The sequence below is a fragment of the Lissotriton helveticus genome, chromosome 12, assembly GCF_964261635.1.
Source record: "Lissotriton helveticus chromosome 12, aLisHel1.1, whole genome shotgun sequence".
Classification (NCBI taxonomy): Eukaryota; Metazoa; Chordata; class Amphibia; order Caudata; family Salamandridae; genus Lissotriton; species Lissotriton helveticus.
Genome location: NC_136073.1, coordinates 257,425,637 through 257,449,787, shown reverse-complemented (window position 1 = coordinate 257,449,787; position 24,151 = coordinate 257,425,637). Strand labels below are relative to the sequence as shown.

General features: G+C 45.9%; 1 protein-coding gene across 7 annotated transcripts in view; it reads right to left on the bottom strand.

The window, feature by feature from the left end:
• The window catches only part of NFAT5 (nuclear factor of activated T cells 5), a 787,967-nt gene that overhangs the window by 30,266 nt on the left and 733,550 nt on the right, over positions 1 to 24,151 (bottom strand). For 3 of the 7 annotated variants that reach the window (XM_078670041.1, XM_078670046.1, XM_078670048.1), the window contains one exon: positions 9,389 to 9,648. In XM_078670041.1, coding sequence (XP_078526167.1) covers positions 9,413 to 9,648 — 236 coding nt within the window. In that variant the 3' untranslated portion in view covers positions 9,389 to 9,412. Of the gene's footprint in view, positions 1 to 9,372; positions 9,649 to 24,151 lie in introns of all 7 variants that reach the window. The other 4 variants (XM_078670043.1, XM_078670045.1, XM_078670044.1 and 1 more) reach the window with 3 other exon arrangements.

The window sequence follows — 24,151 nt, the reverse complement described above, 5'->3', positions numbered from 1 at the left end:
AACTGGTATAGCACACAGCAGTGCAAAAGGTGTATGTTACCCTGTAAGCATCTATTAGTAGCGTGTAGTGCTGCAGATTCACATGCAATTCACATTCCTGCCATTTAGTGTTGGGCCTGGACTTTGCAAGTTTTTTTTCTCTAGGTAGTTTTATTGTCAGCGTTGTGTATCGTATCTCCTCCTCCTCAAGTTATTGAGCATGTTCAAAGAATTTGAATGTATTTGTGTCAGCATCTAATGCCTCCCTGGGAGGAGGAAGGGTGCATGTGAATCTGCAGCACTACACACTACAAATAGATGCTTCCAGGGTAAGTAACATACTCCATTCATAGCATGTGTTAGCTTTGCTGTGGAACATGCTGAATATGTATATCTTTGTGTCACCATCTAATACCTGCCTGGGAGGAGGGAGGGTGCATGTGAATCTGCATCAACACACACTACAAATAGATGCTTAGAGGGTAACATACTCCATTCGTAGCATGTGTTGGCTGCAGATACACTCGCTATGCACAGACTTGAGGTAAGTACCCCTCTAGTGTTATGTTATGTTAGCCGTTTTGTAGAGCGCACAGCTGCCCCAGCGAAGGGGCGTCCCGGCGCTGCCCATGAGAGGACACAACAGGAATATACCAGCCTGAGAGGAAAAATGAAACTAGTAGAGACTAAAGTGAAGGGAACAGGAAGGTCTTGATGGCCTTCCTGAAAGCAGACAGACAGTCAATGGCACGGATATGTACGGGAAGGGAGTTCCACAGCTTAGGTGCGAGATACCTGAAAGCACGCCCACCTGTCCTGGAGAGCCTAATTTTGGGCACAACCGTCAAGTGAAGTTCTGCCGAGCAAAGAGGGCGAGAAGGAACATAATGGGTAATCAGGTTGCCCAACAGGGCAGGGCTCGCGTATTTCAGGATTTTAAAAGAAAGACAGAGTGTCTTGAAATGGATACGTCTTTCAATAGGAAGCCAGTGCAGCTTTCGAATAGTGCTGGAGACAGAGCAAAAGCGCGGCAGGCCCACCAAGGCTCTAGCAGCAGCATTTTGAATGCGCTGCATTCTCTGTATTTCAGCCTTGTTCGCCCCCAAAAGGAGGGAGCTCGCATAATCAAGGCGGGAGAGGATGGTGGCTTGTATAAAGAGTTGGCGAACCGAGGGGTCGAAGTATTTTAGGATGGATCTAAGGCCTCGTAGGGTACCAAAACAGGAGGCGGCTAGCTGCTTAGTGTGGGCCTGGAAGGAAAGGGAAGAGTCCATCAGGACACCAAGGTTCTTTACTACATTTTTAGGAGATGGTATTGATCCTAGAGCTGACGGCCACCACAGCTCATTCCACAGATTGACATTCTTACCCACCAACAAAACCTCAGTTTTCCCGGCATTGAGCTGTAGACAGTTATCAGCCATCCAATCTGCAACTGCCGTCATGCCGTCTTTGAATCTGGAGGCAGAGGGGGAAGAACCGTCCGCCAAGGTAACCACCAGCTGCGTGTCGTCAGCATAGGAAACCATCGTAAGGTCCCATAGCTTGGCGACCACAGCCAGAGGCTGGACATATAAGTTGAAGAGTAGTAGGCTAAGGGCCAAGCCCTGAGACACCCCTTGATCGATGGTGTGGATCTGGGAGGAGAAAGGGGGAACCGAGACTCGAAAATATCTATTAGCCAGGAATGAGCGAAGCAAGTCCAAGGCTAAGCCCTCTATCCCTGCCTCCTCAAGCCTGCAGAGTAGAATCTCAAGAGACACCGTATCAAAGGCGGCGCTGAGATCTAACAAGACCAGAGCCGCACTTTGACCTTTGTCCATGAGAAATCGCAGACGTTCCATGGTGGCCAGAAGGGCAGTTTCCGTACTATGGCCCGGTCAGAACCCATTCTGGGAAGGGTCCAAGATGTTATGGTCGTTCACGAAGCGAGTTAGCACGTTGTTAACATGTGCATCCGCGATTTTAGCTACCCAAGGCAGGAGGGATATTGGTCGGAAACTCTCGGGTTTAGAGGGATCCAGATTGGGTTTTTTCAAGATGGGAGAAACCCAAGCTTGCTTCCAAGATGCAGGGACGGTCCCAGATGACAAGGAGCTGTTGATTATCTCATTCCAAGTAGCCCTATTGTAATGAGTTAGTAACACCACTGAGTTTGCAATTTTCCAGTGGTTAGAGTGGCCTATAGCCACTCTTTTGCCTGTGACATCAATCCGTTTAATCTCCTTGTCAGGAGGTGGTTCCTCTCCAGTGCCTTGTGGCGGCGCTCTTAGTGGTGACCACTATTAAGACTGCTGGTGGGTGAACCTAGATATATTTGTGGAATGTAGGTCAGGGTCTTTATTTCAATCCAATGCACAGAGTGAATATCTTGGATTTTACTGGGTCTTTAAATATGTCCTTTGAGGCATGTAAGACAGATCTAACCATTGGAAGGTATTGCACTGTGCGTTCGATGCGCGATAGTGTCTACTAAAAAATCAGTTTCTTCCTCTATTATGTGCATAGGAAGTTTGTGGTACTCTGCAGCCCTTTGGATGATACTATGATAGGATGAAGTGTCATCTGGTGGTGATGCTTTTGCTTTGTTTGGTGGTTCAATGTCATTATCAGGCAGAACCACTCCATAGGCATTCCATGGGTCTAGGCTGTAGTGGGTATCCTCATGTGAGTCACCTGTGTCACAATCCTGTTGAGGTAAATCCCCCTCCTCCTCTTCCTGTTTTACTCTGAGTGATCTTGATTCTGGGGATTCTGGTTGACTGATTTTCCTGGGGCTTGTGTCACTATGTTCAGTTGCTCCTCTCTTTGATGGAGGTTGTAGTATATCTGTGTCTTGTGCCTGGCGTTTTGCAGAGTCCTTTTGCATATATTTATGCAGCCCTTCAAACTTATTTCCCTCTTCTACAATTGGTGTTTGGAACTTCCCTAGACCTGGTGGTATGGCTGTTGAAGGTTGTGTTGTTTTGAGTGTAACGGAAACATGGCTTTTCTCCGGTATGGCAGTTTGACCATTTTCTTTCTCTTTTCTCGATGCCAATGCTACCGGAGCAGCTTGAGCCAGAGTGCTTTTTCAGACCTGATGGATAGTGTCAAAGTCAGTTTGGTTTTCTTCAGTGCCAAAGAATCAATCGATGCTGATTTGTGCTTCGTGCCAGTGTTGTGCCATAGCCGTGTTTCAGCCTTGCCGTCTGCAGTACTCACAGCCCTTGGCCTCGTCTTTGTTTACGTTCCCGACCCAGGTACTGGAGTCTTCTGCTTGGGGTCCTTGATCTGTACCAGTCTCTTTTGTTCCCCGCTGGACTTGGCGGACGCAACATAGTGGAGGCTTGCGAGGACTATTCCACATTGTGTAGTCATACTAGTTTCAATCTCCTCTTGTTGTGCAAATCTACGTTCGACAACTCCACCTCTGCCTCCATCTCCATATTAGGTGCTAGGCACCAGTCTCTTCTAATCCACAGCGTCTTTTTATTCTTGAAAAGGTTGCACGCTGTGCACTCCTGTTCCTTGTGCTCAGGGGATAAGCACAAGTTACACAATTTATGAGTGTTCGAGTAAGTGTACTTGACCGTACACTGAGGGCACATGCAAAATAAACTATTCTTTTTGTGTCTCCATTACCCAGAGACAGACATTTTTGATGGGTGAGTAGGCCGATTCAGCGGACATTTGATCAAACAAAACTTGATTCCAATGTTTATCAGATCCGTCTGCTGCTAATCATAGATCTCGTATGCCGTGGTTTCTCGCCGTAGACCGCGTAGGCATTGAAACCTGCAATATTTCATCAATGCATTTTTATTCAGCTTAAAATTCGCCCGATTTTTTTGTTTAAATAAATCTCTAAATTCACGATATTTAAAGAGAAGTATGGAGAAGCTCATATTTCACTTGGAAATCATTGAACACATGGCATCCTTACTATATAGTCTTCTGATTTTACCCACCCTTGTTGATTCATATATCCTACACTTGACATAAAAATATATTGCATCGAGGACTGACTTTCCCCACAATGGAGTATATTGTGTCAGTAAAGATATCTTACATACTTTACGTCAAGCTTGCTAGAACTTTAATACCACTCGAATTATCTTAAAAGTTAATCTTTTAGACTAGTTATGATCATTAACTGATGAAGCAAGCAGGAGCAATTCGGCTTAGGCTAATAAGATAATGGAAAGCACTTCATTATCTGAATGATGTATGACAAAGGATTAAAACTGCTATCCTCCTCTCCACAGAAGCTCAGAAATAGAGTTGAAAATCAGGTAGCATAAAACCTTTTTTTCTTTTTTTTACATATTAGCACTTTTGTAAACCGGACGGACTACGTGCGCTTTTGTAATTACAAATACAATTATTACTGGCTGAAACCAGCCTAAGAAAAACAACTTTGATACTTGCAAAGGAACAGATTGAAACACATTTGGGAAGAATTGTCATTCTAAATATATTGCAATGACCAACCAAATAGACAAATAATGCCAATTTCGCATCATCACAATGCATCACTTTCATAAACGTTAATAATTTCCTTTCACTACAAACACTACATCACCATATATATAAATGTACAGCTTCTGTGATGATACGATTGTCATGTAAATATGTATATTGCTGGCAATAACCTGAGTTTTGGCAGCCTTTAAATGGTAGCATGATATAATACCAAATTTAGCTGCCTCATCTTCAATAGACACTGGGGCATCCGTAGTTGAGGATGTACAAACAGCAAAATCTCTGGCAAACGCTGCCATTTTTAAAAGTAGCCATTAATGTTAAGTGGTTTAGTATATGCCTTAAGTAGGTTCCAGCTAAATGGTTAACAGAATCGGGAAGACAGGGTATTCCTGGCATTCCCTGTCGGTAGAGAAACCGTACCCATAACTGTACCTAGCACTTGAGTGATAAGTAATGCCAAAACCAAATTGATAAACCGTAAGCTTAACCCTTTTGTTACCTAACAAATCAAAGGTAAGCCCTGAAGACTATCAAATGCCTTCTTTGTGTCAAGACTAATCACATTGCGATACCCGTCCCAACAACATCAGCAGAATCAAACACTGAAATAGCACCACTGACACATGCTCTCGTATCCAGACTTGGAACAAGTCTGTGATGCAGAGTAGAAACCCATTTTACTAAAATCTACCCAAGGAGCATAGCTAGGATTTTCGAGTAAATATTGGCATATATACACTGATATAGAAATGGGTGAGAATGAGCCTAAGTTTCCCTTTTTGTGTGAAATACTAGAATACTGATTTTATCCCATGAAGGCGAGATTCAGTCTCCTCTAAAAATTGCATCATTAGCTTCCAAAAACACGTTGGCTGAACAGAGAAGGAAGTCTTGTTGATTTTGATGCGGACTGAAACATTTCCAGTAGCTTTTACCACTAGGCAGGACATTTAATGCCTCAACCACTTCGACTGAAGCAATTGGCTTGTCTAGCTTTTCTGCAGTTTGGGGGAGTAAAACTTCCTAAGCAGCTTAAGACCGATATGTCTCAATGCTCACAATGATGTAATTCAGATAGCCATTACATAACCTCTGACAGAAGCCTTGGAAATGTGCTATCATGGTAGGGGGTTATGGCACCAATTGGCCAGAATCATGTCAGATAGTGTCTATGCTCAAAGAGTTTTTGACCTCTTCAATTTCGTAAGCGAACAACTTTATAACCGTCAATACAGACCTTTGGGAGCAGAGTCAGATATAATGTGATTACCATTTCTCTAACAGCTTGTAGAGAGCAGGCATTACAGTTAACAATTTGTGAGGAAATATCATGCTCCCTCAGTATGTTGCATTTACAATAGTGGCAAGTTCAATTTCTAAAGACAATAATCAATGTTTAACCAAGATCCCGACTCTCGTCTATATATGATGTACAGCATATGGTTTTGCCTTTTATTTGTAGAGGGCTAGATGTTCTCTTCTACCGCATTATCTCATTAAAGTGGAGGATGTAAACATCTTGTCTTCCACAGTGGATTTAAAAAAACTTTAAGAAACAATGGAAGTGCTTTCCTTGCATCCTTAGTTTTTTTCCCACTTTGGGAACGATCAGTACACATAGCTCGCTGCAGTCACACAATGACAGTGAAAGCAACTGATGCCGTTATTCATGGACTGTTTTCACTTTGATTAGTGCTCGAGGGGCATAACTGAGCTACCCGAGCATCACTCAATGCAGGAGATGTTGTGACGGAAAAAGGACAATGTCTCCTGTTTAGCAGCGGTTCCTTTTCCTAGTGCAGCGGTTCTTAACCTTTTAACTTTTACAGACCACCAGTGAATTACTACTGGAAGCCGGGAATAGCTGTCTAAGCATGTCTACGACTTGAAACTCAAAACAATATAGGAAACAAAATACAGAAAAAAGTATATGTTAATTCATAAACAAATATATATATATATATATATATTATTTAAATCAAAAACAAAATGAACAAAAATAAGACGTTTAATTTCAATGGGAAGGTTAGAGAAGGTAAATGCATGCTTGTTTTGATGGCACATGATGGCACTTCATTTGAGTCTACCAATCAACCATACTAGATTCTGTTTGAGGTATTTATGCTGCTTCCACTAATCAAGCTAACGGTGCCACCTTAGAGCCTGATAGTTTGATGGCAGTTTATTAGGTCACAATTTACTTAAAATTATTTAAAAATATAAATCTATGCATACTTATAACATACATATTTATAATTAACTACTCTAAATAATTTAAATCAAATTCATTTAAATTATTTAAAGTAGTTAAAAGTATCAATAAGTATAATTTAATGTAAAATATACATTACAATAATGTTATTTAATTATAAAATATTAACTTGTGTGCATTAAAAGTTAATGTAATGTTACATTGTGGTAAAATAAAAAACAATTATAATTAGTTCTAAAAACTACTTTTAACAATTATTAATATATAATAAACATTACTTTAAGTGGGAATCTTATTTTAAACCTGATTTTTTTTAAATTTGAAATATTTTAATTGAGTTCATTTTCAATTCAAAATTAAGTTAATAATGGTGCAGATTTTTTCTTCTGTTATACATTTAAAATTAATAAGTACGTTGATTCATTGTTCCAGGTTTACCTACCATTTGTACTTTCTCCTATATTTTACCTTAGGGAAACTCTGCTGAGAGGGCTGAGATCTATGAATAGTGCAGCATAAGGAAAAGCTCTCCCTATACTTTACCATAGGGAGAGCTCGATTTATGTATGGTAAAGTATAGGGAAAATTGTTAAACATTTACTGAACTTGGAAAACGTAGCATAGACATATTTACGTTAAATATTATTGCAAATTATTTATATATATTTATTTTAAAGATAGAACATAAGTAAACATGCTATAGCATTATTATGTTTTGAATTAAACACCCAATGAATGTAAATACATTAAATCTAAACTATTTTGCGAACGTTCAAATAAAAAGAAAATACATTACCACCTAAAGTAAAATTATGTTTTTATGCATAAATGAAAAATATTTAATAATTTAATATTGAACATAGTTATTTTAGGCATTTATTTAGAATTAAACTATATTTATTTATATTTTTACCTATTTCAAATTATTTAATTTAAAATGATTTCCTATGAGTTTTTCTTTTAAGTCCCTACCTTTAATGATTTCTATGAGACAATGCTGCTGTACTAATGGTTAGCCATGTGTGGTGCTGGCCTTAGTACTGTTTCTTTTCTGGCAGTAATACCGTACACTCATACGTTTGGCTCTGCTCCCTTTTTCAGGAGGTGAAGACATGTAAGTTTACACTTTTAAATAACTTTACCCTTGGATTTTATGAATAGGCAACGTAGTAAAGTTACTCAAAAATATAATAGTAAATGACGTGTAAATTACTCAAAAGTGTAAGTTACCCTTGTACTAGCACCCTCGCCCAGTATTTAGTGTCATATCATACTCTGAAACTCAGGCATCCTATTGCAATATATATATAATTGATTCCTAAGGGCTATATTATACATTGTCATAAGCAATCCCTTGTGTTGGTGTTGTAGATGCCAGAAAGTATATTTCTGCCGTAGCTAATGTCATTGTTAATCAACCTCTGAGAAGGGGGCATATATTCAGAATTTTAGTAGCATTCTGCAGTATGGCTAGTCTGCTCAATGTCATGAGTGGGTGGTTTAAATATTCAATGAGACTTTGCATCTTGCTTAATTGAAGAGAGGGTCAAGAGGTACTAGCATCTAGTGCACAATATATAATACGGCTAAAGCCCCCCCCCCCCCCCCCCCAAAAAAAAAATAATAGAACTTTCCCAGGTGCTCTGCTCTAAAGTTAAGTAAGTAAAGCACAGTTATCACTAGGCCCATAAATCAAGCAAATCATGTACCTTATGAATTATATAACTTGTGCAATTACCCATCTATCCTGATTATCAAACACAGTTTGATCAGTTAAAGGTTTTCCCACAGAGCTAATACTGCCACACCTGTACAGACACCTGTTTAGTTGTGGAAACGGCTATACCGCATGCCACTTGTCATAGAAGATCTCTATCTTATAAACTATGTGGGTTTATTGTAAACATAACAATCCACCTTTAAAACCAGGAAGTACCTCTATAATCACCTGATGCTTACTTGGATTATCTAGACGTTTTATGTTCCATCTTGGAATATTCAAGGTGGCGATACGTTGCAATATACAAGCCATACACACCCCAATCCTTAAACCTGAGAATTGTGTCAATATACACCAATAGATCCACGACTGTGCTTACTTCTTATTTTTTACTGCACCCATCTTCAAACCTTCCATTCCTTCCAACCTACCCAGCCCACAACCTGGAATCTGCTCTGACGAATTCTAAGACAAGATGCTAATATCTTACTGAAGGGAGACCAGCTCAAAACTAAAACAATCTATCAGTTTGTCTTTTTTTTTTCTTGGCTGCTGCCTTTTGTACTTTTTTGGAGAAAGGAGATTACTTTATCAACATTCTAATAGCTTTGAAATTGTCTTCCCATAACAATCAAAGGTGTGACTGCTGCACAATTTTGGCTTAAACTCAACCACCTCTAAAATCAGTGTTCCGGGACTGCACCTGTTCGCCACACTGACCTGTCTCAAATGACAGCTCAGCAAATACTTGGCATGTAAAACGCATAGATGCTTTACATGCTTTTACGGCCCATACTCTAGCCGAGATTTCTTTTGTAATATGATAGAACACCAAGGTCGTGCAAGGAGGGCCACTGGCTTTACATTGTCCGGTTTCACGCTGTTTAGAGTTTGAGTTGATAACCTGGCCCCTGAATTCTACAACACTTAACAAAATATCAAATCTAAATGCTTAAAGCTACGCACCAAAGAAAGCAATAGCATCAAACTTTACCATAAATCTATCCTACAAAAACATGTACTTGCATGTTCAGCTAGAAGGACCCAGGCATGCTGTTCGAATTGTTCTGTAAGGAAACCAGCAAGTCGTTTATCTTTTCCATGTTCTGATTATTGCTGGCAGAGGATGAAAGTGAAGAATTTTCAGACATCTGCTGGGACAGGAGCGTTACCACAGACTGCTCCTCATTCTGTGCTTGTCCGTCTTGGTTGAGAGCCATCAACTGTTCTGGCACTGTGGCTTGAGCTGGGGACAGAAGCTGGCCACAGTCTAGAAAGAAAAAAAGGAAAAGTAGCACTCGTTTGCAGTTAAAAAAGATGGTTTTCTGTAAGCAAAAAACAAACAAGTAGCTGATTTTGCAAGTGATCAAATGGCAAATCTGCAAACTAAAATTAACATTCTGTCTGAACAAAATGCTCTCTTAAAAGTCAGTGTTCAATTTACTCACCAGTAACGTTGGAAACAATTTAATTGTACGGCTAGCCTAACATTATTGTCACTTGTCGATGTGAAATCTTGTTTAAAGAGGCAACTAAAACCTTCCTAAAGCAGTCTACTGGGTATAGCCCATTGCTGGGTCATATCTGCAGGATTGATGACCAGGGTGACTTTGGGAGCACTAGCGGAGAGTAGGAAAAGTATTCGCGATTGGAGGGAGTGTATGGGGGGAGTAATCTGTGTCAACGTGTGATAGGTCGGATTTCAGCCTCCTGGGTGAAGTTTCACTGGCGCCTGAGGGGCATCGAGTAGCCTAGAGAGCAGCAATTACTAGTCTGTGGCGATGGGACAGCAGTGCAAGCTTTTGCCTCCTCCCTGTGGAGGGCTAAAGCCTCAGCCTTCACCCAGCGAGTAAGAGCATGGAGCCAGACCTCAGAACAAGGAGGCATTTGATGGTTCCATCCCATGGTAATTGATCATTGGGTTAAGATGAGAGCAAGATAATAAAAAAAAGTGTGCCGCTGTTTTCGGTCTGTGGTATCATTTGTAGAGAACTACAATCTCAACCTCCCAGGATCTCGAGCCTAGTAAGCCAATGACCTCCTCTATTCTTGACAACACTGCCCCCCAGAAGCATTGCAGTCCAGCTAGTACCATAGCATATGTTTCAAGTCTACTGCTGATGTTGCATTCTGCACATGATACTGAGGCTTCTGGGAAGATCCTGGTCCCGCAAGGGAGAGACACTCTCTGTAGTATGTAAAACGGAATACGTTTTAGTCTGGAAATCCTGTACGCTTTTCTGGGGCACTTAAGTGCTCTATCCCACTCCCTGTCATTTAAGGATCTACAAAAAACAGTTTTCTATGAATAAATCAAAGGCTGCAATGAGATGTGTATTTCGGCTGGTACAACATTACTAAGCCAGGTGATGTGCCGACGACCACTGCCCAGGGCCTAGAAACCTTGAATACACTGGTGGGTAGTCTCTGAGGGCCCTCTGAAGTGAAGAGTAGGAGGAACTGACCCTTACGGAGGCCGCATTTGTCCACCAGTAATTGAAGAGAAATTTATAGTTTTGCTATTGATCCCTCATAGTGAAGATCCCAGCCTGACACCAGGGTTGAAGTTCCTGATCAGTAAGTGGGCTGCGCATGTCAGGAGACCTAGCAGAGGTATCGCAGGTGCATAGGGAGTTAACTGGTGTGTGAGCTTCAGCACTGCTACGCGTGGCCCTCTCTTGCTTCGTGGTATGGGAGAGAGAGGGCAGAGTCCCCACAGCCATAAGTGTTAGAAGTCCAGCTTGAGTAAGACGGGCCCATTGTACATGTCTCCTCCAAAAAGCACCCGACCAGACAATAGGAGACACACTGTAATTTGGCAGCTTTGTAGTAATATTTGAAGTTAGGGGCCCCAAAGCCGCCATGCTGTGAGAGGAGGTGCAATTTTAGGAAAGCTACCCGCATACAAGAGTTGTGGCTTATTAGGTTTCCCAACAGTTTGTGGAGTTCCCAAAATAACTTGCATGGGAGAACTATAGGGAAGTTGGCGAAAAAGTACAGGAGGCAGGGGAGAATCACCATTTTGGAGACAGCATTACGGCCCATCACACAGGGAGAGAGACCGCCGGAATGGCACCTATAATCAGAGCAATCTCTCTGACACTGCAAGTGTACTGTCTAGTAGGTCTTGGGAAGAGTGGTATATACGGATAACTGGATAATGGAAGGACGCTTGCTTCTAATGTACTGGACCCTCACATAGGTCCAGGGTATTGGCCTTGAGCTCTGAGTCAGAAGAAAAACACATCATTTAGCCCAGCTTGTTTGGAGTTTCGTCATGGAGTCGAACTCCGCCAGGAGTCTTGCTATCGGGAGTGATCTTGTGATAAATCTCAGAGCTAAAATAGGACGTCGTCAGCATAAAGTGAAATTGTGTTATTTCTATCTGATAAAGGGACTCGCCACTCACCACCCCAGTATATGGCTCTTACTGCCAAAGGTTCCATCACAAGGACGAACAGAATGGGCGAGAGGGGGCAGCCTTGTCTCGTACCTCTGTCCAGTGCTTTGGCCTCTGAGAGGAGTTTCTCATAGCTGACCCGGAAAGGTGGGTCAGTGTAGAGTAAGCAAATTAATCTGGTGATACGTGTACCAAAGCTGAATGCAAATAGGGTGCTTTCGATATAATCCCATCTAATGTTACTGAATGATTTATACAGGCTCAATAACAGGGCAATGGCCGGCAGGGGCTGGCCCACACTGACTCCATGATGTGGGCAGAGGTATTTCTGCCACGGATGAACCAGTTTTTGTCGACATGGACAAGGAGGGTAAACACTTGCTGAATACAATAAACTAAGATCTTGTTGAGGATTTTTTAATCCATATTTAGTATAGTTATAGTGCGGTACGAGATGAGGTCCACGGGGTCCTTCTTTAGGCTTCTCCAGTATTGAATCTTTCATAGATTCACAAGCTTGTATCCTCCTCGTCGTCATGGTGGGAGTCTCACGGTAACAGAATGATCATAGCAGTAGAAAAAACTGCATAGAAAATCCCATAGGGAATCACATTATTTGGTAACCAGACCTCATCATTATTTGGTCTAAAACTCAGCCAATCGTCTGCCAGCCCTGACATCACACTCCCCAGCAGAGCCATCCTACCTCAGATTTCCAACCGCCTTCGTGTGAGGAGTCTCCCTGAGCCTTGCTCAGTTTTGTTCCTGAGTGAACTTTTTACCTTTTCAACTGCAAGTTTACTTCTGGATTTAAGGTACTGTGTTACATCTAATATCTGAAAGTGGCTGAAAGCTCTAAAAATAGGCTTTTCAGGCCCTGCAGATCTTGTGGGGAAAGCCAGACTTTATTATGAGGACCCCCACAAAGACTGTTTATACTATCTTCATCCCAAACATGTGGCTAAAGACTGCAAACACTGCAGGACCTTTACAGCAAAATCTTTGAGGGATAGAGAGGCACGCCTACTGTTGTGGCAACAGAAAAAGAAGGCCACCTCAGATTCAGACTCAGAGGAAGAATCCACTAGCCAATCTTCAAAAAAGAGGAAGTCTTCTGCTTCAGAGGAAACAGCAGATCCTAAGGAGCAAAAAACTAAAGGAAAAAACATCTTCGTCCTCTCTCCCTCATACTCCTCAGAATAAACCCTCAGAGTCAAGGGTAGTGTCTACAGCTCCGTCGACGAAATCTGTGGCGTCTCCGGCGCTTGCTTCTGTGAAGACGTCGACACCGTCGACGACAACTTAGTCCACGACAACAATCTCGACGACGACAATCTCGACGAAGACAGCAACGTCGACGGCAGTGACCAAAACAACGCTGTGAGAAGTTGGCCAGATGTATGATGTCCACAGTTCTGTGGGCACCTTGTATCAGTCCAAACAATCCCTTATGGTGGTGGTTGTAAGTCAACCTTATAGACTAGCTATCCTAGGGGTAGCATAGACCTAAGCAGTCTTAGGCTTAACTCAAGAGGGCATGTGAAGCCAGCTGTTTTACCATATGCAGTCCTGTAATATCACATCAAAGGACACCACACAAGTTATATATTATAAAAATATATGTATTTATTACTAGAATAATCCCCTGTACTCTTTATGAGTGCAGAGGCACAAGCGTTTAAACAAAAGCACAGTTAAACATACAAAAGTTGAACAATTATGGATAGGCCCGGTGGCCACTCAAACCATATATTAAATAAGTGGTATAAGTACCGCTTTACGAACAGTGGCAAGGCCTCGGGCCTTGGGAATCGCTGGGACTACACTGGACTAACAGTAGTCAGGAAGGGAGTAGCCCGCGGGATTCGGGTGCAGCGCTAAAAGCACACGCATGCACCAATGCAAAGTCAATTGTGCGTAAAAGTTACAAAGTTACTGTTTTAGAAGTCTTCCGACTGGACTAGGACTTAGCCACTTAAAACTAGGACACTAGAGGTGTAAACCACTACAGGAGCACCGGCGTTCAATCGTTACCTCACCCACAGGAAGCGGGTGCATGGGTGCCAAAGTGTGTCGGGTTTCGTGGTGGAGATCTATGGAGCCTGGAGATGAAGATGCTGCAGGCGGCCAGGAGAGAAGAGTCAGGTTGGATTCAAGGGTGGATCGAAGATGTAGAGTAACTGAAAGCAGAGGGGACAGAGTCTGGGTCACTAACCAGTGACCAGGATGGAACCAGGAAGAAACCAAACGATGTCGGGCGCAATCAGGTGGTTGTCGAGAAGCTCGTCTCCGCTGCCACGTGGACTCTGGGGCACCGAAGATGTCCAGGAGTGGATCACGAGCTGTCCCACGAAGGCTCTCGCTGTCGGCGGTGTCGGCTTCTGGATCGGAGTCAACAGACCTTGGCAAATGCAACCCACGCAGGATTTGAAGATCGCTTCTTACTCGGACCAGCAAGGTCAGAGAGGTTGCTCCTTTTCAGGGGAGCGAGGGCCAGTCTGGAGCAACCAGACTAGCAGAGTAGTTTCAAAGTTTCGTCGTCGTAGCCAACGGGCAAGTGACCGGACAGACGCGTCGAGCAGGAAAATGCAAAAGGGCACCACGCAGCACTCGGTGAGTGTGGAAGGGTGATCTTCGGTGCACGAGCTGCTCGGGGCTGGGGCTTCTCAAACCCCAATGCACAGCTTCGAGGGTGCCTCGGGAGCTGCACGGTCAGCACTTCGCAGTCTTTTCAAGATGGCCGGCGCCACGCTTCACGTCGCCTCCACGGGTCTCAGATTCGCTGGGACTGTTAGAAGTCAGGGAAGCTGGTTCTTGTCGAGCTCTGTCGCTCGAGCTCCGGCTGGAGCTGCAACAAAGCAAACCATTGGGCGCTGGATGGTGCCTGTTTGCACAGGGTGGTCACTCCTTGACCACAAGGGAGATTCTTCAGTCTTCCACGTCGAGTGGGATGTCGAAGGGTCCAGAGTTCTGTATCAAAGTTTCAGTCAGGATTATCTGTCTTCAATGGGCACAGCTCCTACCTTTATTCCAAATCAAGGGGCTGGATATCCTGCTAGGTCCCCCTATGGGTGGGACCCAGGAAGGGGGTGGTTACAACACTTTCCCTTTGTCCAGTTTCGCGCCAGAGCTGGGGCTTGTGTGCCCCAGCACCAGTTTGAACTGGGCAATGCATGGGACACCTTGTGTGCCCCAGGCAGTGTCTAGTTTCATTCAGCCCTCCCTGCCCCAATCCACTATCTCCTGTCTGGGGTGATGTAACACCTCCCTGTGACAGGAAACCTTTTGTCCAAGCCTCCCCTGCCAAGTTGCGGTCAGCAGCAGGAGGCCAGACTTGTGTCTGTGGCAGCAGCATCCATTTTGTGATGCTGAGGCTCTGGTTAGTTTTAACTGCATTTACTGTTACCCACATGTCTTAGCCCTCTAGAAGGGTGGAATGCAAACCCCGTCGCCAGAACTGGCGAGGGGGTAGTATTCCAAAGTGTATGACACCTTACACAACATGTTTTGATAAAGCCAAACCAAAGTTAGCAATAACCGCAAGGATTATAATGCACTTAAGAGTATATGGTATGGCAATATCCCAGAACAGCTATAAGGAAATGGTTCCGAAAGCTGCAGACAGGCTCAGCTAATGCTAGAGCACCATCTCACATAAAACCAAGCACTCTGCCTCCAGGATTGTTAAGGCGTGCCATAGGAGCGACTTATAGGTGTATATGTGTCTAGATATAAGGTTAGATATTGGTATACTATATCTAAGCAAGGAGTGATTACACAACCTTGCCCCAGCTGAGTGATCAGCCAGTTGTGTCAGTTTGGATGGCCAGCCAGGGGTGGCAAAAGCTATGCTGCAGCCCCTGGTAGGCCTTGGATGCACCTATGCCCTGGGTACCTATAGTACACTGTACAGGGGCTCATAAGGTGACCCAATCCAATTAATTATACACCTAGGGTACATGGAGTCCATTTTAAAGAGAGAGCAGATAGCCAGGGACCCTGATTAGCAGGATCCCAGGCCAACTAAGTCGAAAACCAGCTAAACACAAGGCAAAAAATCTGGGGTAACCATAGTCAGGTATCCACCTTCCTACAAACGCCATCGAAGAAAGGTTCGCCGACGACTCAGTCGACGGGAAGAACATCATCCCCATCGACGATTCCAACGACCAAGACTCCGTCGACGACCATTCGAATATCAGCGATGGGAGCATCGTCGACGGGAGCTCCGTCGACGGGAGCTCAGTCGACGACGGCTTTTAAATCACTAAAATTGAAGACTTTAATCTCTATAAGGTCTTTTCAACCGTCAACGGGCTCGTCGACAGTCAAGAAATCTACCGAATATACTGCGTGGACAAAAATGTCTCCCCTTTCTCCACACTTACTTTGAGCACGGCGGTTCTAGGCTCCAGCGACGAGGCATCGTAGTGCACCAGCGCACTTTGCAGCAGCGCACGAGTTTTTCCAGCCCACTCCTTGCCGCACCCGCTCCGCGGGTGCCGCAGCGTCATTGGACACTGGTGGTGGACGCATCAGGGAGGCGTTCATCAGGACCCAGGACTCAGGCGGTAAGGGGCGCGAGGAACCAGCGGGGCTGCGAGCGTGCAGGGACATCATTTCCCAGAAGTCCCTGTGAGACCGACGGAGAGCTTCCGGTCCGCTCTCCCTGCTGGCCCGCCCCCCGCCCACCAAGGGATTCAAAAGGTGGTCTTGCCTCCCCAACCTGCGGGACACTTACTTTGAGCACGGCGGTTCTAGGCTCCAGCGACGAGGCATCGTAGTGCACCAGCGCACTTTGCAGCAGCGCACGAGTTTTTCCAGCCCACTCCTTGCCGCACCCGCTCCGCGGGTGCCGCAGCGTCATTGGACACTGGTGGTGGACGCATCAGGGAGGCGTTCATCAGGACCCAGGACTCAGGCGGTAAGGGGCGCGAGGAACCAGCGGGGCTGCGAGCGTGCAGGGACTTCATTTCCCAGAAGTCCCTGCGAGACCGACGGAGAGCTTCCGGTCCGCTCTCCCTGCTGGCCCGCCCCCCGCCCACCAAGGGATTCAAAAGGTGGTCTTGCCTCCCCAACCTGCGGGACACTTACTTTGAGCACGGCGGTTCTAGGCTCCTGCGACGAGGCATCGTAGTGCACCAGCGCACTTTGCAGCAGCGCACGAGTTTTTCCAGCCCACTCCTTGCCGCACCCGCTCCGCGGGTGCCGCAGCGTCATTGGACACTGGTGGTGGACGCATCAGGGAGGCGTTCATCAGGACCCAGGACTCAGGCGGTAAGGGGCGCGAGGAACCAGCGGGGCTGCGAGCGTGCAGGGACTTCATTTCCCAGAAGTCCCTGCGAGACCGACGGAGAGCTTCCGGTCCGCTCTCCCTGCTGGCCCGCCCCCCCACCCCTTTTCATCCCTTATTTAACATCACTACACTCCCGCAGCGCGGGACGCAGCCCGGGCGAAGACAGGGCAAAGACCGGGCCGTTTGAGGCCGTTCGAAGTCTGAGTGGTCTGGGCCCCTCCTCTGTCACCCTTTTTCCACCATCTGGTTGCTGTTGGTATCTGGGATTGTTCTTAGCGAGGTCCAATTTGGTCGGCACTGTTAGCCCACATGTGTACTCGTGTAACCCGCAACAGGGCGGCCAAGGTGGGGCCAGCTCCGAATGGACCTATGGATGACTTCATTACACGAACGAACATTGCCATAGACCATGAAATTACCAAATTACAATCTAGAGTGTCTCTTGACCTAGAAGCTGCTAGAAAATTGTCTCTGGAATTTGCCACCCATAAAAAATCTTCCCTTGGGCATATTGCATCTGCCATTACTCCTACTCGGGCTCATAATATAGGGGGAACTGAAATTAAGGTTGATGTCCATAATATTCCAGTTTCACCTACCCCCCTTTCACCTTTGTGTCCATTTGTTTTGCCCGAGGGTCAACTAACGGTTGTGGGTAGTCTTTCTGTTGCTCCTACCTCTATCCTAAACTCGTCAGATTCTTCTTTTGCCTCCACTACCTATGGAGGACTAGATAGCATCCCTGGCAACACTAATAAAAGAAAACGCTCACCCAGCATATCCCCCCCACACAAAAAGATTCTAAATAGGGGAGGTAACTTGTCTGATATGGGTAGCACAGCAGCTAATGGTAGCACAGGGATGCCCTCCATTGCCCCACAGACCGCTTGGTGCGCTAACAACGAGGGGACTGCTTCTGTGGCATCTGGTGGTTTTTCACCTAGCAGGAGATTGGACTCTGCCCCAAATGACCAAGAAGGGAGGGAAAGAGAATTTATAGGAGCGGTCTGGGACACCCTAAAAAGCCTATTGTCTCCCCTGGATTTAAGGCTCTCTCGAATAGAGAACAACCTCCTCGAGATGGAGAAAAGCATTATTGCTTTGGCCACTCTTGGCCTGAGAGGCCTTGAACACCAGGGTTTGATAGATAACAATAGAGTTGCCCAGGCAGCTATCCCCCCCCCCACGGTCATCCCAGGTTTGCAGCCTAATCTCACTGTGCCTTGTTCTACTCAGCCCATTCCCAAACCGCGGACCAAGAGAGTTGACATTGCAACCCCGGCTCCCCAGCCTAGGGCCAACATCTCAAGCGCCCCTACCACTCAACCACATGTTCGTGCCAACCCGGCCAACGCGAGAACACAGAATCCCACTAGGTCTAGTTCTCGTTCTGCTCATACCTCCCAAAACAAATTTAGCACTCGTTCTTTGGGGGGTCCTAGTTTTAAGAGCAACTTCCGAGGGGGATATATCGATCTTCCACCTGAAGCCAACGATTACGTGGCAGTATTGACGGGGGTGCCGGAAATACAGAATGGCCTCTATGAACATCAGCAATCCCTCCATAATAAAGTTATGCATTGGCTCAATTCCCACAGACCCATCCCTAATGGTAGGAAGAGCAGAGTCACAATGGTTCGCAGAGTCCCGTGGGTGGGAACAACCATGAAATCAATCCCTGGGGACTGCATAGTCGTAACTTTTGATGATGTTTTTACGGCCAACCACATCTGCTCCTGGGTGAGCCAGAATGGGGGCTCTTCTATTGCCCCGAGGCCCTTGTCATTCTTCTATCCACCCCGGATGGTGCACCCTCAGGGGGGCAATTGGACTCTGGTTCCCCAGCAGCCCAGCTGGGGGTTTGCCCCTAGGGAACACAACCCAGCTAGTGGCTGGCTTGGTATCACAACCTTTAATAGGTTTGCCAGCCTTGAAGATGTGGATTGACTTGTAACATCCCCTGCGCCGGCTCCATTTCTCAAATCTAATACCCCGCAGGTGGAGGCTGAGTCTTCACCACTGTATACTACCTTGGACACGGGGGGCATTGGTCCTCTGACCCAGGTCACGCCCCTGGCCACCCCTGTTCGGGGTTTGCTGCACCCTCCCCTGCTCGATGGCAATGCTAGTTCTTCCTCAGCAGCGATCTTGCTAGCCCAGGACTCGCTGAAAATTGTGGCTCATTCTCAGCATCCCCGGCTCGACGGTCTCGATGCTGTGTACCCAGCTACTGCCGCCCAACCTTGCATAAGCTCGGTAGGCAGTTCCTCGTTCAAGATCTTAAGTTGGAACGTGGCGGGGCTTGTGCACAATCTAAATAAACCTGACTGGAATTCTTTTGTGGAGCCTTTTGGGATCTGTCTCCTACAAGAAACCTGGTGTTTGGAGCCCGTGCACAGGGTTGGTTTCGCGACGTACCATGTGCCGGCCTCCAAGCCAAAAGGCAGTAAAGGACGCCCTTCTGGTGGCCTTCTTGTCTGGGTCAGTATCTCTCTGGGGCTTACCATAAAACATATCAACACCCAATCGCCAGACCTGCTGAGACTTACCATTCGGTGCCCGGGGGGTAGGATTATGGAATTGTTTAACCTGTATGTCAGGGGGGGTCGGGGGGGGGACTCTTCTCCTCTATTCTCTTCTGGAGTTGAAGAAGAGCTTCGGGGTTGCGAGATTGATTCCTTTATCCTTTTGGCTGGCGATTTTAATTGTTGCTTCGAACCGCTGGCCTGTGAAGATATTTTGGACACTTGGGAGGATGATGCCAAGAGAGGTATTCCCTTGCTTGATCTCGACCCCATTAAAAAATGGTCACAGAAGGCTATCGATATCAACTCTCTCTGCTTGGAATATGCCCTAAGAGCCACAAACGGCCGTTCCAAATCAGACACTAGGGGTGCGCACACCTACAATAGGGTGGGCCACACCTCTAGAATAGACTATATATTGTTGAACCACAATTTGTGGGAGTATTTTCTCGATATGGAGGTCCAACAAACAGCGGACAGTGATCACAATCCCTTGGTTTTATCACTTGCTCTCCCACGGGAGGCAGGGGATCTAGCATCGCCTCGATCCACCTGGAAATCATCCAATGAAGTTGTCCCATCCAACTGTGGCAGACGGCTGAAATGGGCCAAAGTTGCTTTGGATGAATCAAGAATGGCCCAAGCAAGAACCATAATGCTGGAAGCCAAGGGTACCTTGAGTACGTTGGACTCCGATGAAGCAGTTCTAACAACCTTCACGGAGATTATCGCATCACTTGGCAACCTGTTCTTAGCTCCCCAGGGAAGGGGTGGGGCTAGGCGGAGAACTGTATTAAGGGGCAGAGATCAATGGTATTCACCTGCCTGTCGTCTGGCCAAAAGCAACCTTATCCGAGCAGTAGGCCTGAAAGATCCTGGTTTGATTTCCTCTGCTAGGAAGGAATACAGAAAAGCCCAAGAGGTGGCAAGGGCAACTCACGAAACTAATTTCTGGAGCGAATTAATGGATGCTGGGTCCAGGAAGGACTCAAGGGCCTTCTGGGCCTTGTTTAGAGGCAGGGACAGGCCGGTTGACTCATTGTTGACTTGCAACATTACAGGGGATGCTTGGCTGGCCCATTTTTCAAAACTTTACTCTAATTCTCTGGGGGCTAGGGGCCACTGTAGGGGCGAAAGCCACATAATATCGGTTAACAGCTTACACTCTGACTCTACCTTTTCACCCAAGGAGGTAGAAGTAGCAATTAGGTGCATCGTGCCCAATAAGGCAGCGGGCCCAGATGGAGTTCCTGGCGACCTGCTGCGCATAAATATAGAGGAGTGGAGCCTACTCATTGCCAAACTCCTAAATGAGGCCTTGGAGGGCGGTGGATTTCCGGATTCCTGGAGGGGCGCGGAAGTTGTCCCAATTTTTAAAAAAGGGTGTAGGGATGACCCTGCCAACTACCGACCCATAAGTCTGCTTGATTCCACCCAGAAGGTAGCAGGGAAGGTGGTTTTAGGGAGGTGGTTTTAGGGAGGCTTCTCCAATGGGCTGAGGAAGCGAAGGTATTGTCTGACTTTCAGGCCGGCTTTAGATCTGGTACCGGCACAATTGAGCAGACATTCCGCTTCCTTATGTTGTATTGGAAAGTGGTTAAACTGGGCAAGGGCAGTCTGTATCTTGCTTTTATAGATTTGCGGACTGCCTTTGACCTAGTCCCACGTAACCAACTGTGGGCTGTTCTTGAGGGTTTGGGTATGCCCGCTTACTTGCTGGCACTAATTATTAAATTCCACGAGGAAAATTTTGCCAGAATTAGATGGGGTGCGCAGGGCGAAAAAACATCTCGCATCTCTGTAGACAGGGGGGTCCGCCAGGGGTGTGTGCTAGCCCCCACTCTGTTTTCATTATATCTAAACGGAGTGGTGGAGCATCTGCTCCAGCTACCTGCAGACGCACCTTCCCTGGCGGGCAGGAAGATACCAACACTCCTGTTTGCAGATGATACCCTGTTGATTTCGAAATCCCCGGTGGGCCTTCAAACCTTGCTAACTAGGTTTCAGGGCTTCTGTGTCACCAGGGGCTTGGCTATTAACATCAGCAAAACTAAGTTCCTGGTGTTGAATCCCCCTAGAAAGAGAGTCCACCCTCCATCCCTGGATTCAGTTCCCTTGGAAAGGGTAAGGGAATTTGATTATTTAGGAATCCGCCTTTGTGGCTCTATGAGCTGGAAGGCGCACCACCAAAAGATCATTCTGGCTCATAGGAGGGTGACGGGCGCCCTACTAAAAGAACACCGTGCCTCCTCGCTCAAGCCTATTGGGGTGATACTAGACATTTATAGGGCAAAAGCTGTGAGTGCGGCTCTGTATGGGGCGGAGTTGTGGGGTACTCAGAAATTTGACACTCTATTCCATCTTGAGAACAAATTCCACAAAGATTTAATGAGGCTCCCTCATAGCTCCCCAACTCTCCCTCTTTTATTTGACACTGGTACACGTTCCATAGCTGAGCAGGCGAAGTTACGCCCCCTTCTCCTGTGGGCCCGCATATGGAATGTTCCTGAACTCTCGAGCTATGCAGATGCTCTTCGCGAGCTCCTCTCCACCTCGGGTTGGTATAAGATCGGTTGGCTCTTGGAAGTAAAGCGTCTGCTCTGTGAACTCGGCCTGGATGACGCCTGGGCCAACAGATCTTCGCCACCCAAACAATTACTAAAGAAATTATTCTGGGCGTGGGTGGATAACGAGAGATCTAAACAAACCAACCTATGTAGATCTGCGGTGGAGTTTTTGACATTCAAAGGCCGTCCCTATAGAGAGCGCTATTTGGATGTGATTTCTAACCCAACAGATAGGGCGTTGTATTTTAAATTCAGGGTCGGTGTTCTGCCCCTGGGATCATGGACAGCAAATTGGAAACCCCCCTGGCAAACTGTATCAACTTGCCCTTTCTGTGCAAACAGTGTCGAATCCATCTCCCATTTAATGTTTGTATGTCCCGCATATTCTAGTCCTCGCCGTAGATGGTTGAAACCGCTTTGTTTGAGGCTGGGTACACGGTCATATGCGGAGGCACTATATCTGTTAAGATCAGACCCCCAACCCTTGCTCGCATGCGGCCTGGCGAAATATCTGGGGTGGGCCTGGAGGATAAGATCCGCAAGGATGATGATCCTCCAGTAAATGGCTCCATTTTATAATCCATCGGCTCATTTACCTATTGTTGTGTCCCATTCCATCCCCTAAGGTCGACTAAGTATGTGTCCCTATGATTGTCCTAAGATGGACGTTTTTTAGCACTGTTGTATATTGCACTTTTTAAATGATTTTTTCTCGTGATTTTAAACTCAATAATTGTTTTTATTCTGTATCTGTTTTACTGCAATGCTTTTATGAAATGAAACATTTCGAAATAAAGCTATATACAATACGAATATACTGCGTGGACAAAAATGTCTCCCCTTTCTCCACATCAAATCTGCTGGATCTTCAGGAATCGGAGGATGAAGTATCAACGGGTGTAGCTTACAGTCCCTCTCAGCTACAGATTAAGAGTCAGGAGACTGATGAAGAGGAGTGCCAAGAGGTTCAAGAGGTTTACTCTTTCAAAGATCGTCCAACAGCTGAATCTAAAAGATACAAATCGTTCCAACAACCATATGACTAGGAGGAGGAAGAAGAACCGCATCCTGAGGAGAGGGAAGAGTCCATCTCAATGCCTATTTCTCTGGTGACTGAATAACGTCACATGACCAACGACTATTATCGTAGTTTTCCTGAAGCTAATGCTCCTGACTCAAATACTTCAGGCGCTCCTATCCAAGTTCTGGTAGTTCAACCTACGCCTACAGTACAAAAGTTGCGATCTCCCCCAATTATCACAATAAGGGATGAGTTTGCAGAGAGTGATGGAGAAGGCCAGCCAGAAGAAGGAGAACTTCTTCAAGATACTCCTGTGGTTGTTGAATGGGATCAATATATATTGCCTACGACTCCATCTCCATCACCGTCACCAGCAAACTCCCCACCACAGGACATTGGAGTATTCCATGACATTATGGAAAAAGCTTCAAAGAGATTTGAGCTTCCGCTGCCGGTACAGGAAACAGAATGTTTCCTATACGACTTCAAGGAGGAGTCAAGGAAGTCTATAAGGTCAATTCCCATCATTGACAATATCTGGGACGAAGAATTGAAGATCATGAAAACGCCAGCCTTGGTGGCGGCTTCGGTACCCAGGATAGAGAAAAAATATTGTGCACCAGAGTCTTCGTCTGCATGTTTGATTGGGCATCCGCCTCCAGAATCAGTAGTGATGCAGGTGGCTCAGATAATAGCATGTCCACTTCTTTGGTCACCCGCTACAACGTACACAGTGGAATCTCATCTATCTGGTTGACAATAACAATCCCAAGATATTTTATCTGTGTATGTCGGTCTGTCTGTGTCGGTCTGTCTGTGTCAGTCTGTCTGTGTCGGTCTGTCTGTGTCGGTCTGTCTGTGTCGGTCTGTCTGTGTCGGTCTGTCTGTGTCGGTCTGTCTGTGTCGGTCTGTCTGTGTCGGTCTGTCTGTGTCGGTCTGTCTGTCTGTGTCGGTCTGTCTGTCT